General features: G+C 42.5%; 1 protein-coding gene across 1 annotated transcript; it reads left to right on the forward strand.

Moving 5' to 3' along the window:
* Positions 1-368: 368 nt before the first annotated feature.
* LOC106582721 (adenosine receptor A1-like) lies at positions 369-7,734 on the forward strand. Its single transcript, XM_014166093.3, has 2 exons — positions 369-1,096; positions 4,440-7,734. The coding sequence occupies exons 1-2, from the start codon at positions 741-743 to the stop codon at positions 5,086-5,088; spliced, it is 1,005 nt and encodes a 334-aa protein (XP_014021568.1). The 5' UTR covers positions 369-740; the 3' UTR covers positions 5,089-7,734.
* Positions 7,735-16,028: the final 8,294 nt, after the last annotated feature.

A 16,028-nucleotide genomic window follows, 5' to 3' on the forward strand; every position in this document is an offset into this window, starting at 1 on the left:
TGGCCCTGCCGAAAAGCATGCAATCTCCCAAATGCTTGTTTTATAAGACCCACCTGCCAGACCATAGTCACAGCTCCCCTCTATAACACACACACACAAACACACACGTCATGTACGCACACACACACACACACACACACACACACACACACACACACACACACACACACACACACACACACACACACACACACACACACACACACACACGTCATGTACGCACACACACACACACACACACACACACACACACACACACACACACACACACACACACACACACACACACATACACACACACACACACACTTCTGATGGTATGTGGGGAGCTCGCTACTGTTCCAGAGCAGTGATGGGAGGTGGTGGTGCTGCAGACTGCTGCATAGAGAACGAGGCCCCTCCCTTGTTTCAGAGAGAGCCTCTCTCCAAGAGTGAGAGCAAGTGAGAAGGAGGAGAGGAGGAGAGAAGCAGGGGATCAGCCTGTCAGCCAGTTAGTGTGGAGCAAGAAGAGGATGCTGGACATTCATCTCCCCAGATCCCCTCATTGACATAGGGCCCACTCAATCAATGCCAGATTAGCGACAACCCACTCTTCTCTCAACAGCAGCAACCCAGAGGGAACACGTAGAATGGAGGAGGACACAATGAAATTAGTTGAATCCATAGGACCAATTGAAGAAAAACCTCTTAAACCATTTCCATTCTGAGGCAAGGCAAGGGGAGATCTGAGGACTTTTAAAATGTTTTCCTCTCCCGGTATCCAGCCACGGGAGCATGTGGACATGATTTACATCTCCATGGAGACAGCCATCGCCCTGGTCTCTGTGCTGGGAAACGTGCTGGTGGTGATGGTGGTTTGTGTAAACCGCGCCCTGAGGGACACCACGTTCTGCTTCATCGTGTCTCTAGCGGTGGCCGACATCGCTGTGGGAGCCCTGGTCATTCCCCTGGCTATAGTGATTAGTCTGGGGCTGAAGACTCAATTCTACACCTGCCTCTTCCTCGCCTGTCTGCTCCTTATCATCACCCAGGGTTCCATCCTGTCTCTAATGGCCATCGCCATTGACCGCTACCTCCGGGTCAAGATTCCCATCAAGTGAGTCCACTGTATAGCCACCGGTTGCATGCTATTTACTGAAAAACAACTGCCAAATTCATGACAAAAAAACATACTGTAACTGCATCACATGAAATACATTTATCTGGTCTGCAGCACCACCTGTAATGAAATTACAGTATATTCGGGGTTTTAAACTTTTAATAGAGGATTGTCCATAATGAGATGGATTTTGCTTGAGGGCAACAAATGAAGAATTTTACTGTATTCCTAGTGAGGACAATTTTCTGTTAATTCTAATTATACATTGACTTAGAGTGCCTTCAGAAAGTATTCACACCCCTTGACTTCTTTTTCCACGTTTTTAATTAAGATTAATAACATTTTGATTTTGTTTCACTGGCCTTCACACAATACCCCATAATGTCAAAGTGGAATTATGTTTTTGGACATTTTTACAAATTAATAATTTCTTGGGTCAATAAGTATTCAACGCCTTTATTATGGCACGCCTAAATAAGTTCAGGAGTAAAAATGTGCTTAACAAGTCACATAATATGTTTGTGTGCAATAATAGTGTGCACTCTGTGTGCAATAATAGTGTTTACATCATTTTTTATGACTACCTCATCTCTGTACCCCACACATACAATTATCTGTAAGGTCCCTCAGTCAAGAAGGGAATTTCAAACACAGATTCAACTACAAAGACCAGGGAGGTTTTCCAATGCCTCACAAAGAAGGGCACCTATTGGTCGATGGTTAAAAATATAATTAAAAACATTTAATATCCCATTGAGCATAGTGAAGTTATTAATAACACGTTGGATGGTGTATCAATACGCCCAGTGACTACAAAGATACAGGAGTCTTTCCTAACTCAGTTGCTCAAGGGTTTCACCATGAGGCCAATGGGGACTTTAAACCAGTTACAGAGTATAATGGCTGCGATAGGAGAGAACTGAGGATGGATCAACAACATTGTAGTTACCACACAATACTAATCTAAATGACAGAGTGAAATGAAGGAAGCCTGTACAGATGACGGAAGCGTATACAGAATAAAACAAATACAAAACATGCATCCTGCTTGCAATAAGGCAGTAAAGTAAAACTGCAAAAAATGTGGCCCAAAAAAAAGTACTTTATGTCCTGAATACAAAGCGTTATATTTAGAGCAAATCCAACACAACACATCACTGAGTACCCCTCTTCATATTTTCAAGCATGGTGGTGGCTGCATCATGTTATGGGTATGTTTGTCATCAACAAGGACTAGCAAGTTTTTGGTGGGATAAAAATAAATGGAACAGAGCTAAGCACAGGCACAGCCTTGTTACAGATTTGACTTAAATCGGCTTGAAAATCTATGGGAAGTTTTGAAAATGTGTGTCTAGCAATGATCTACAACCAACTTGACAGAGCTTGAAGAATTTTTTAAAGAATAATGTGCAAATATTGTATAATTCAGGAGTGCAAAGCTCTTAGAGACTTAACCAGAAAGACAGCTGTAATCAATGCCAAAGGGGATTCTGACATGTATTGATTCAGGGGTGTGATTACTTTTTGAGGGCGCTGTATAAGTGGACTTTTTCAAAGGCCTCTTTATATTGATGTGCGAGGGATACCAAGGGAGTATGCGGTAGCAACGTACACTATATATACAAAAATATGTGGACATCCCTTCAAATGAGTGGATTTGGCTATTTGTGACTGTGTATACAATCAAGCACACAGCCATGCAATCTCCATAGACATACATGGGTAGTAGACTTGCCTTACTGAAGAACTCAGTGACTTTCAACGTGGCACCGTCATAGGATATCAACATTTCAACAAGTCAGTTCGTAAAATTTCTGCCCTGCTAGAGCTGTCCCGGTCAACTGTATGTGCTGTTATTGTGAATCTGGGTTTGGCGGATGCTAGGAGAATGCTATCTGCCCCAATGCATAGTGCCAATTGTTTCATTGTTCGGGCTAGGCCCCTTAGTTCCAGTGAAGGGAAATCTTGACTCTACAGCATACAATGACATTCTAGACAATTTTGTGCTTCAGTTTGGGGAAGGCCCTTTCCGGTTTCAGCATGACAATGCCCCGTGCACAAAGCAAGGTCCATACAGAAATGGTTTGTCGAGATCGATGTGGAATAACTTGACTTGCCTGCACAGAGCCCTGACCTCAAACCCATCGAACACCTTTGGGATAAACGCAGACTGCGAGCCAGGAATAATCGTCCAACATCAGTGCCTGACCTCACCATTGCTCTTTTGGTGGCTGAATGGAAGCAAGTCCCCGCAGCAATGTTCCAACATCTAGTGGAAAGCCTTCCCAGAAGAGTAGAGGCTGTTATAGCAGCAAAGGGGGGACCAACTCCATATTAATGCCCAGGATTTTGGAATGAGATGTTGGACGAGCAGGTATCTACATACTTTTGGTAATGTAGTGTATCTGAGGAGAATTTCTCTCAGACTGCTCGAAAGCCATATATCTACGCTTAGTTGAACAGAAATCAATGGGCCAGACATTGAAAGCTTTTAAGTATATTAAAATGTTCTTGTCCGTCCCAAGGATTGATTTTTAAGGCTGGTTCGTTAGGCATTTTTGGCAAAGTTCCTGGTGCGTCATTTATTTGTAATGTCATGTGAACAGGGGACCAATCCCACTGGGTACACACTAGTTGAATCAACGTTTTTTCCATGTCATTACAATGAAATGACATTGAACCAATGTGAAATAGATGTTCATTTGGCGTTTGTGCCCAGTGGGAACTTACTATTAAAGGGAACGGTTCCTTAATTTGGCTGTTTAATATTAAATTATCATACATTTGGTTTAAATTGTATTGGTTTCATAGTGCCACCTTTTATTTCCTCACATCAAAAAAAAAATCGGGAAAGAAATGTAGATGTTTACATTTGCTTAGCTTTCAGTATTTTGCATTCTAAAATCCATATCTTTGTCCTCAGGAAATTTGGTGACACTTTATAAATCACCTTGAATTCAAATATGAATGCATTGTGCTTCTGTCCCAGAATACGTTTGACACCCTGTTAGCTTGAGTGGCACTGAAGCAAATGGGTATAACAGTATGACAGTCCATACATTAATTTAATTCATAATGCAATAAACCGAGATTGTGCATCATTGTTATTCATAAGAGCTCATGCATTGCTACTTAAAACAACATGTACTTTAAAAATGCATGCTTAATGCATCTGTCAAGCATTTCATACAGATGGCTTATGAAAAGATATCTCTAGATATATTTGACTGGAGATTATCTGAAGTCTATGCTAAACTTTATCTCCAACTGTTTTGCATGTTCAATGTTTGACTGTGTAGTTTTTCAAACCGACTTTGATCATTCCTCTGGTCCTCTTCAGGTACAGCATCATCGTGACCCAGAACAGGGCATGGGTGGCAGTGTTCCTGTGCTGGCTTCTCTCTGCCCTGACCGGGCTGGTGCCAATGTTGGGCTGGCACAATGAGCACACGCACGGTAACCTCAGCACCACCAGCGATGACATAATAGTTTGCACGTTTACCACGGTCATGCGCATGGACTACATGGTCTACTTCAACTTCTTTGGCTGGGTGGTGGTTCCTCTGACTATCATGATCGCACTGTACGCTGAGATCTTCAGGGTGATCCGAAAGCAGCTCAACATGCGTGCAGAGGCCACCTGCGACACCAGCAAGTACTTACACAAGGAGCTAAAATTAGCCAAGTCCCTGGCGCTCGTCGTCTTGTTATTCGCTCTATGCTGGTTGCCCCTGCATGTCATGAACTGCATCGTTTTCTTCTGCCCGGAGTGTGGGATGCCCAAGAGCGCCATGTACGTGGGCATCTTTATGTCCCATGTCAACTCTGCCCTCAATCCGCTGGTCTATGCCTTCCGGATACAGCGGTTCCGCGCCACGCTAGTCCAGATTGCCCGCCGCTGCATGCTGTGTAAACACAAGGAGACCAGCCCCTGTCCCAACCAGCCCAGCCCGCCGCCCCTGGCTAAGAAAACTCCAGTCCACCCTTAGCCAGGACGTGCACTGTTTCTATGCTTTTCCTGCGGAATAGTTGTGTCAAAGAAGTAGCCATAGTGCAATGATGAGGAAACTTATGCAACCATGTGAGAGACATTTGGGATGAAGGAAACAGTATGTGGACTGCAGGCTAGTTTGTAATGGCCCCCAATTACTGGAATGAACTCCAACAAAGAGCACTTCACTGAATTATGGAAACGAAATGAATTTACAATTGAAATAGGCCCCACCTGGGAAAGACAATCCAGGAAAAAGGAAGACTTTAAATAAGAATTAGCCCAGGCCATATCTGTCATTTCACTCACTGATGCCAGCTGCAATGCATATTGAGTAATTTGCGGTATAACGAGATCCTTGTCAAATTGGCCTGTAACACACTCATCCTCTTTCAGCTTTAGTGGCATGTGTATGGGTGGGGTGCTGTTACCTTGCCAACTGTTTTTGGTGAATGCCGTTGTAACAAAAATAACGATTTACAAGAGTTGGTTCAATACTACTGTAAAATCCCATGCTTTCCCAGGAAGATCACTCAAAATGCCTATATCCGTTTTACAGTCAAGCTGTTGTCCATCAAGATCCACAAAGGAAATGTAAATCAAGACAATTCTCTGTAAACCAAGCTCCACAGATTATTCTTAAGAATAGTTTCAGGTGAACAGGTTCAACAATGCTTTGTTTGAGAAGAATGATCTTGGTTGTGCCATCATTTTCATAACACTGACAGGGTGTTGAAAAAGGCTCCGGCATCTGAGTGAGCCCGATTTAAATCCAGAGTGAATTCATTACATGCGGTACATTATGGCTGTGTGATTTATACAACCCTGGAAAACCTTTATGCAAGCCTTTGTCAGTTCTGCTTCGTCATCAACTTGACCCTCACAAGGCACTTCTGTATAACTGATACACATGGGGTTAGGTGGTTGGAAAGAGAGTCTGGGGATATTGCATTTGCATTCAAAGTTAATAAATAATAATATCCTACTAATTACACACTAGCTAAATTGTTTGACAATCTGCATCATCAGCATTGTTTTATATGGCTATCAGAGTACGGGATTTTTTGAGATTCTGATATTACCTCCAAATGTTTCCTAAAAGTAGAGATACTGAAAGCATGCACTGTCCTTGTTTATGATGTACTTCAACATAATCTTTATTACAAAGTACAAATACATCTGTGACTGAGGAGCACGCCAAATGTGGGCAACCCACCACTTGGCAAAGCACGCCAGAGAAACCAATCAATCCTGACCCCACTGATACAGAGAGTGAAGTGGTTTACTCAAATAAAGAGATCCTGCATGGATCTGTTAGAAATAGCTGTTAGAAATGGACAGTCTACACAGACTAAATACTTCATGACAGGACATGGGAGAGGTGACACTGATGCAAGGGCTTCTGCAATTTGCTCCTGTCACTCATGTTGTCTGTGAAAGAGGAGACTGACCTGATTGACAAAAGCCAATTTCCCATGTTAGGTCTCTCTCTCTCTTTACCTTTACCCATCTGTTACCTTGGGTCACAAGCACTCCCCCGAACAAAATACGAGTATTCCGAAGGGACACTCTTGCAGTATTGGTGCTGTAAAACTATAATCACCAGACACTTTGCATTTCTCTCTCATTATTTTTTAGTTTTGTGAACGTTGAAATCTTGAAATCCTGAGAGGATTTAGGGTGATGTGATTCATAGAATCACCCAATGGAGGACATCTTAAAGAAATGTCGCAGGAAGACCAACCAAGAGAAGAGTGCCTACTACACGGACCACTGCTTTCTTGTCTTTTGTCATCTTGTTCCTCTTTGTGCTGTTTGGGGAGGTTATCTACAAAACGTGGTGGGTGTCAAACGAGCATAAGCTTAAGGCGTTTTTGATCGACTTTGCCACATACCTGTTCGCCCAGGATGAAGGGGAGGAGATGATTGAACTGTATGCCTATTGGACAGTATAACATCCTCATGATTACCTGAGGATCACCACACCAGACATTGTGATTTGTCAGTAGGCCACTTTGCTTTGACAGAAATATTTGAAATGTGATTAATTGTTGTCTGTTTGGAAATCCTGTTTTTGTTTGTAACTGAACGTGTGCATGGAAATCCACTAGATGTACTCTGAATAATCATCTAAACTCCAAGATTGTCAATTACTCAATAAACTAAACTGTGTAATTAAAGTGTGCTTGCTGAAAGCCAAGCACAACTTTAGAAATAGTTCATGATTTTACTTCCTCTGCCACCTGTAGAGGCAAAACCATAAAAGCTACCAACACCAATACAACTGTAAAGGCCACTTAGAACCAACTTCTCTGGTTTTAAACGGCTTATGTCGCAAAGATATGAGTCAGAAACGTTCATTGTAGTGTAAAAATTGACTGCCAAGTGTAAATTGGATAATTTTGGTCATAAAGTCAGGCTCGTCCAAAACAGAGTTTTGTAAGTGAGTTCGTCAAAGTTTACTGGAGGATTGGGTATGGATTACTTACACTTTTGCCAATGATGCCCAATTGCCTAGAAACAACAAGTTGTGGTCCGCCCCCCAGCTGCCATATGGACATTTGTTGTCTGCATGTGGATGTAACGCACGCACATTTCCCTCTGAAAATAGGAATGAAAATGGGCTTCCATAAGTTTGTTCAACAATCTTGGGCAGATGGATAGGATATGGATTACTTGTTCTACTTGGGCTGTCAACCGTCAAAACCTAAGACTGGCGTGTTGTTGGTAAATAGCTACATTTTGTTTATAGCTTTATAGCTACATTACAAAGCATGTGATAAATACATTTGATTTACATGTCATTATGGGATAGGCTATGTAGCTATGATACTAGGTTATTATAATGTGATACAACAAGCTAAATACATAGCCTCTCCCTGACATATAATGTGAGAGGAAGATTTGATAGCTAACATTGCACCTGAAGACAGATTTGATCCCTGCTAGCTAACGTTAGCTAGCTGGCTAGCTCATAATAAAAAAAAAACTGAAAAAAGGGTTTGATGCATGTTGCCAGCTTGCTTTCAATAGTGTTTCAACTCAAACTGGCTAGCTACTGACAACAAAACTTTGTTCACCTCTTCCACACTGACTTTACGGAATTCAAAAGTACAATTCTTGTCTTTCATAATTTGGTCCAATATACTTGGATGTGTAGTGTCAGCGTTTGTTGCTGGCAAATCATCCCTAGGTTAGCTTATCTTGAAAATGAAAAAGTAATTAAAGTAGTTGGCAATATCAATGGGTTTTGTGATGAATGAGCCATCTGATTCAATGAATGATGGAGCCCAGTTGGCTTTTTTTCCCAAAATGTCATTGAAGGTGCCCCAAAGCTTTTTACTATCAATCTTTATATAAATGTATCTTCGTTTCATAGTATAGTTTATTTTTATTTAATTTAGTCACATGATTTCTTAATTTGCAGTACGTTTGCTAATCAGTTGGGCTGCCAGACTTATTTGCCATACCTTTGCCTCATCCCTCTCAACCATACAATTTTCCAATTCCTCATCAAACCAAGGGGATTTAACCGTTTTTACAGTCAATTTATTAATGGCTGCGTGCTTATTAGTAACTGGAATAAGACATTTCATAAATGTGTCAAGTGCAACGTCTGATTGCTCCTCATTACACACCACAGGCCAGAAAATATTCAACATATGAATCACTACAAAACTTATTGTATGACCTCTTATACACTATATTAGGCCCAGCCTTTGGAACTTTGGTTTTCCTAGATATGGCTATTATTTTGTGATCACTACATCCTATGGATTTTGATACTGCTTTAAAGCACATTTCTGCAGCATTAGTAAAGATGTGATCAATACATGTTGATGATTTAATTCCTGTGCAGTTTGTAACTACCCTGGTAGGTTTCAGGCACTGGTTACCATTTGAAGTTTTTTCTTGAGTTGGCAGCTTGATGAGAGCCAGTCAATATTTATTAAATCACCCAGAAAATATACTTCTCTATTGATATCACATACATTATCAAGCATTTCACACTTATTATCCAGATACTGATTGTTAGCACTTGGTGGTTTATAGCAGCTTCCCACAAGAATATGCTTTAGGTGAGGCAGATGAACCTGTAGACATATTACTTCAACAGTATTTAACGTTAGTTCGTCTCTAAGCTTTACAGGAATGTGGTTCTGAATATAGACCACAACACCGCCCCCGTTGGCATGTCTGTCTTTTCGGGAGATGTTATAACCATGTATTGCTACCACTGTATCATCAAAGGTATTATCTAAGGGAGTTTCAGAGATAGTCAGAATATGTATGTCATCTGTTACAAGCAACTTACTGACTTAATGGACCTTGTTTCTCAGGCTGCACATGTTAAATATGACCTATTTTTTGCAATTTTCTGGGTTGCTTGATTGATTTTAATGCTTTACTGGGAAGCTTTTCAGAAGTAGACTTGCTCATGTTATTTATATTGGAGCTGATAGTGCAGGGTGAGCTACACAAAATTATCTTCCTACTAGAGCACATCGCCTCAGCGCAAACAGTGTAACTCTGGTTCATAGGCTCATGGTTACTGCATACAATGGCTGTAGGATAAACAGAGGTATTCGATGCAATTAGGGGCACATAAATTAAGTTACTTATATTGTGTTTGCCAATCAAATCAAATAAAATTGTATTAGTCACATGCGCCGAATACAACAGGTGTAGACCTTACAGTGAGATTATTACTTACTTACAAGCCCCTAACCAACAATGCAGTTTAAAAAATAAGAATAAGAAATAAAAAGAACAAGTAATTAAAGATTAGCAGTAAAATAACAATAGCAAGACTACATACAGGGGGTACCAGTACAGAGTAAATGTGCGGGGGCACCGGTTAGTCGAGGTAATTGAGGTAATATGTACATGTAGGTAGATTTTTTAAAGTAACTATGCATATTTAATAACAGCGTAAAAGAGGGGGTGGGGGGGTGGGGGAATGGAAATAGTCTGGGTAGCCATTTGATTAGATGTTCAGAAGTCTTATGTCTTGGGGGTAGAAGCTGTTTAGAAGCCTCTTGGACCTAGAGTTGGCGCTTCGGTACCGCTTGCCGTGCGGTAGCAGAGAGAACAGTCTATGACTAGGGTGGCTGGAGTCTTTGACAATTTTTTGGGCCTTCCTCTAACACCGCCTGGTATTGAGGTCCTGAATGGCAGGAAGCTTGGCCCCAGTGATGTACTGGGCCATACGCACTACCCTCTGTAGTGCCTTGCGGTCAGAGGCCGAGCAGTTTCCATACCAGACAGTGATGCAACCAGTCAGGATGCTCTCCATGGTGCAGCTGTAGAACCTTTTGAGGATCTGAGGACCCATGCCAAATCTTTTCAGTCTCCTGAGAGGGAATAGGTTTTGTCGTGCCCTCTTCATGACTGTCTTGGTGTGCTTGGACCATGTTAGTTTGTTGGTGATGTGGACACCAAGGAACTTGAAGCTCTCAACCTGCTCCACTACAGCCCTGTCGAAGAGAATGGGGGCATGCGCAGTCCTCCTTTTCCTATAGTCCACAATCATCTCCTTTGTCTTGATCAAGTTGAGGGAGAGGTTGTTGTCCTGGCACCACATGGTCAGGTCTCTGACCTCCTCCCCATAGGCTGTCTCATCGTGGTCAGTGATCAGGCCTACCACTGTTGTGTCATTGGCAAACTTAATGATGGTGTTGGAGTCGTGCCTGGCCGTGCAGTCATGATTGAACAGGGAGTACAGGAGGGGACTGAGCATGGACCCCTGAGGGGCCCCTGTGCTGAAGATGAGTTTGGCGGATGTGTTGTTACCTACCCTCACCACCTGGGGGCAGCCCGTCAGGAAGTCCAGGATCCATTTGCAGAGTGAGGTGTTTAGTCCCAGGGTCCTTAGCTTAGTGATGAGCTTTGAAGGCACTATGGTGCTGAACGCTGAGCTGTAGTCAGTGAATAGCATTCTCACATAGGTGTTCATTTTGTCCAGGTGGGAAAGGGCAGTGTAGAGTGCAATAGAGATTGCATCATCTGTGGATCTGTTAGGGTGGTATGCAAATTGGAGTGGGTCTAGGGTTTCTGGGATAATGGTGTTGATGTGAGCCATGATCAGCCTTTCAAAGCACTTCAGAGCTACAGACGTGAGTGCTACGGGTTGGTAAGTCATTTAGGCAGGTTACCTTAGTGTTATTGGGCACAGGGACTATAGTGGTCTGCTTAAAACATGTTTGTATTACAGACTCGGACAAGGAGAGGTTGAAAATGTCAGTGAAGACACTTGCCAGTTGGTCAGTGCATGCTCGCAGTACATGTCCTGGTAATCTGTCTTGCCCTGCGGCCTTATGACTACTGACCTGTTTAAAGGTCTTACTCACATTGGCTGTAGAGAGCGTGATCACACAGTCACCCGGAACAGATTATGCTCTCATGCATGTTTCAGTGACATGTTTCAATGCCCCTAGGATAATGTACATTTGATACAGCATTATGATGACTCATTGTCACAATGGTAGGGATTAACTGAGCTGGTCTTGGATCATTGAAAAACAATTGTTTCAACGGAGCCTTGAAATGCATGGACAGAGTCCAGGAGCCAAGATGATTTGGATGGACTCCGTCATTCCTGAAGAGTATCTTCTGTTTCCAGAAGGTGTCAAAGTTATCCATAAAAGTGACTCCAGCAGAGCTACAGTAATATTTTAGCCAGATGTGTAATGCCAGCAGTCTGCTGAATCTTTCACACCCGCGGCCCGACGATGGTACTGAACCTGAAATTATTGGCAATTTTTTGGAGTCTTTTAATGCTAAAATCAGTTCTTTAAAATCCCTTTTCAAATGTTCCGAGCAAGCCCTCCTAATGTCGTTTGACCCCACATGGACCACGACAGTGTCAACTCCCAGCATCTGTTGTAGAACAGTCAGAAGCAGCCTTGTGATGTCCTGTACTCGTGCTCCTGGTTAGCACAGGGTTTTTGCCTTGGGAACTGAGATGTTTCTCACCATAGAGCTGACTACGTTGACAGCTGGCGATGTTGAATGGGCCGGTCTCTCAGGCAGCCTCACGGTCTGATGAGGGTGGGAGCTCCGAGGTAGAAGCCACCGGAGAGGGAGACAGAACTGAGGACAAAGACGCAGGTACCAATCTTGAATGGAAAGCCCACAAGGAAGAAGGCGCCGGAACCTCTGGATCCAGGGCAGCAAGGCTGTTTCTGGTCTGTTTCAGATCCGGGCTCAACATCTCCATGGATACCGTTGGTTTGTTGGGTCGAGAACAGCTCTGTTCTCCGGGGAAGGGGGATACCCCTTCAGTGCTGGAACCCTGCTGAGCATCGACCAGTCGGCCTTGGAGAACCGACTAGGCGGTGAAACTTCTATCAGACCATTGTGGCGTCTGGCTACTGGGATGGAAGAAAAATAAAAAGTAGGCAGGGGTAGATTCACCACTAGCTTGTGTAGGTTTGCTACTTGCTTGTTAAGAGTAGCCACTTAGTTCCTGTAGTCCTCCGCATGCAAGCAGTTGCTACATTGAAAGTCAGCGTGGTCCACATTGTCCCAGAACAAAGCAAAGTAAACACAGCTTCTGCAGCACTGGAAACATTCAATAGTGACCACTGTTTGAGACCGTTGAGCCAGCTAGGCTAGTTGGGCTTCCGTGTCTCTCCCCCTATGTGGAATCTGGCAGGATACCAGGACAGATAGCAGCACTCACAGCACTCACTAAGACCAACAGAGCCGAAGGATCCAAAATAAAATAAAAGTACAGTTGAAGTCGGAAGTTTACATACACTTAGGTTGGAGTCATTAAAACTCATTTTCCAACCACTCCACAAATATCTTGTTAACAAACTATAGTTTTGGCAAGTCGGTTAGGACATCTACTTTGTGCATGATACAAGTAATTTTTCCAACAATTGTTTACAGACAGATTATTTCACTTATAATTCACTGTATCACAATTCCAGTGGGTCAGAAGTTTACATACACTAAGTTGACTGTGCCTTTAAACAGCTTGGAAAATTCCAGAAAATTATGTCATGGCTTTAGAAGCTTCTGATAGGCTAATTGACATCATTTGAGTCAATTGGAGATGTACCTGTGGATGTATTTCAAGGCCTACCTTCAAACTCACTGCCTCTTTGCTTGACATCATGGGAAAATCAAAAGAAATCAGCCAAGACCTCAGAAAAAAGAATTGTAGACCTCCACAAGTCTGGCTCATTCTTGGGAGCAATTTCCAAACGCCTGAAGGTACCACATTCATCTGTACAAAGAATAGTATGCAAGTATAAACACCATGGGACCACGCAGCCGTCATACCGCTCAGGAAGGAGACGTGTTCTGTCTCCTAGAGATGAACGTACTTTGGTGCGAAAAGTGCAAATCAATCCCAGAACAACAGCAAAGGACCTTGTGAAGATGCTGGAGGAAACAGGTACAAAAGTATCTATATCCACAGTAAAACGAGTCCTATGTCGACATAACCTGAAAGGCCGCTCAGCAAGGAAGAAGCCATTGCTTAAAAAAGCCAGACTACAGTTTGCAACTGCACATGGGTACAAAGATAGTACTTTTTGGAGAAATGTCCTCTCGTCTGATGAAACAAAAATAGATCTGTTTGACCATAATGACCGTCGTTATGTTTGGAAGAAAAAGGGGGAGGCTTGCAAGTCGAAGAACACCATTCCAACCTTGAAGCACGGGGGTGGCAGCATCATGTTGTGGGCGTGCTTTGCTGCAGGAGGGACTGGTGCACTTCACAAAATAGATGGCATCATGAGGAGGAAAATTATGTGGATATATTGAAGCAACATCTCAAGACATCAGTCAGGAAGTTAAAGCTTGGTCGCAAATGGGTCTTCCAAATGGTCAATGACCCCAAGCATACTTCCAAAGTTGTGGCAAAATGGCTTAAGGACAACAAAGTCAAGGTATTGGAGTGGCCATCACAAAGCCCTGACTTCAATCCTATAGAAAATTTGTGGGCAGAACTGAAAAAGTGTGTGCAAGCAAAGAGGCCTACAAACCTGACTCAGTTACACCAGTTCTGTCAGGAGGAATGGGCCAAAATTCACCCAACTTATTGTGGGAAGCTTGTGGAAGGCTACCTGAAACATTTCACCCAAGTTAAACAATTTAAAGGCAATGCTACCAAATACTAATTGAGTGTATGTAAACTTCTGACCCACTGGGAATGTGATAAAAGAAATAAAAGCTGAAATAAATCATTCTCTCTACTATTATTCTGACATTTCACATTCTTAAAATAAATTGGTGATCCTAACTGACCTAAACACGGAATTGTTACTTGGATTAGATGTCAGGATTTGTGAATAATTGAGTTTAAATGCATATGGCTAAGGTGTATGTAAAATTCCAACTTCAACTGTATGTATATATGAATAGTGTGTAAAAAGTATTTTTTGCTGTCTTTCCAAAATACACTGAGTATAACATTAAGAACACCTTCCAAATATTGAGTTTCACCCCCCTCAATTAGTCTCTACAAGGACTCTACAAGGTGTCGACGGCGTTTCACAGGGATGCAGGCCCATGTTGACTCTAATGCTTCCCACAGTTGTGTCAAATTGGCTGGATGTAATTTGGGTGGTGGATCATTCCTGATACACACAGGAAACTGTTCAGTGTGAAAAATCCAGCAGCATTGCAGTCTTTGATGTAAACTCGTGTGCCTGGCACCTACTATCATACTCTGTTCGAAGGCACTTAAATATTCTGTCTTGCCTCTGAATGGCACACATACACATTCCATGTCCCAGTTGTCTCAAGGCTTAAAAATATTTCTTTAACCGGTTTCCTCCGCGTTTGACAGTGATGAGGGGTGGTCGTTTGGTCGCAGACCCATAACGGACGCAAGCAATGAGGCGCGGCTGAACAATTTGTTTGTGTGTTTAACTCTGCCTGTAAACACGCTGGATGATTCAGAATCTATTGAAGAGCTTGAACAATTCATTGACGAGAGATACTTACGAACTCTTAGAAACATGTCGTTGGCTTCGGAGGACTCAAGCATTGTTAAGGACAACCAACCCAATATACAAAACAAACCAAAATCAGGTTGGACAATAGGTATCAACGATGGACCCAAACCATCCCCTAGTAAGAGGGCGAGTGGGGAGAGGTTTACTGATATGGATGTTGACTTGTTAAAATCCATCAATGAAAGGCTTGCCAAACTTGATATCTTGGATATATTACGAGAGGACATCAATGCATTATGTGCTAGTCTAGAATTCAGCCAACGTCAGATTGATGATCTAAGGAAAGAGAACACGGCACTGAAAGGTACTGTAGACTCTATTCATAGCAAGGTGGAGGTGGTACAAAGGGAGAACAAACAACTTAATAAAGAAACCTTGCTTGATGTACAGTGTCGATCAATGCGGGACAATCTAATATTTTCAGGGATACCGGAGAATGACAACAGCAGAGGCTGTGAGGACACAGTCCGAGACTTTGTCAACTCAACTAAAACTGCCCACTAATGTTGTGCGTAATGTCACTTTCTCCAGAGTCCATAGAAAAGGTAAGGCCTCTGGGAATAGGCCACGGGCTATTATTGCATGTTTTGACAAATTTAAGCAAAAGGAAATGACGAAGAACATGGGCAGAGAACTCAGAAACACTGATTTTGGAATGAATGATCACTTCGCCACCGAGATCAATGAAAGGAGAAAAAAACGATATCCCATCATGAAGGAAAAACGTTGCCTGAGTCAACGAGTCTCCATGGTGATGGATAAACTTTATATCAACGGGCAATTGTACCGGGACTCTAGAGTAACTCCCTTGCTATTTTAATCTAATGTTCAAATTTGAGTTTGTATGTTGTAGTGTATGTATCATGACAACTTCAACTATAACGAATACATGCTCTATTGATCTTCACTTGATAAGGAAAGGGTTGCATATAGCTCAGGTTAATGTATGTAGCCTTCCTAACAA

This window comes from Salmo salar, chromosome 22 (assembly GCF_965601325.2).
Source record: "Salmo salar chromosome 22, fSalSal1, whole genome shotgun sequence".
Taxonomy (NCBI): Eukaryota; Metazoa; Chordata; class Actinopteri; order Salmoniformes; family Salmonidae; genus Salmo; species Salmo salar.

What these genes read in the sequence shown, in the direction of transcription:
- LOC106582721 (XM_014166093.3), top strand. Translation starts at nt 741, where the DNA reads ATGTTTTCCTCTCCCGGTATCCAGCCACGGGAGCATGTGGACATGATT. An exon ending in CGGGTCAAGATTCCCATCAA is followed by an intron (nt 1,097 to 4,439) that starts GTGAGTCCACTG and finishes GGTCCTCTTCAG; the next exon opens with GTACAGCATCATCGTGACCC.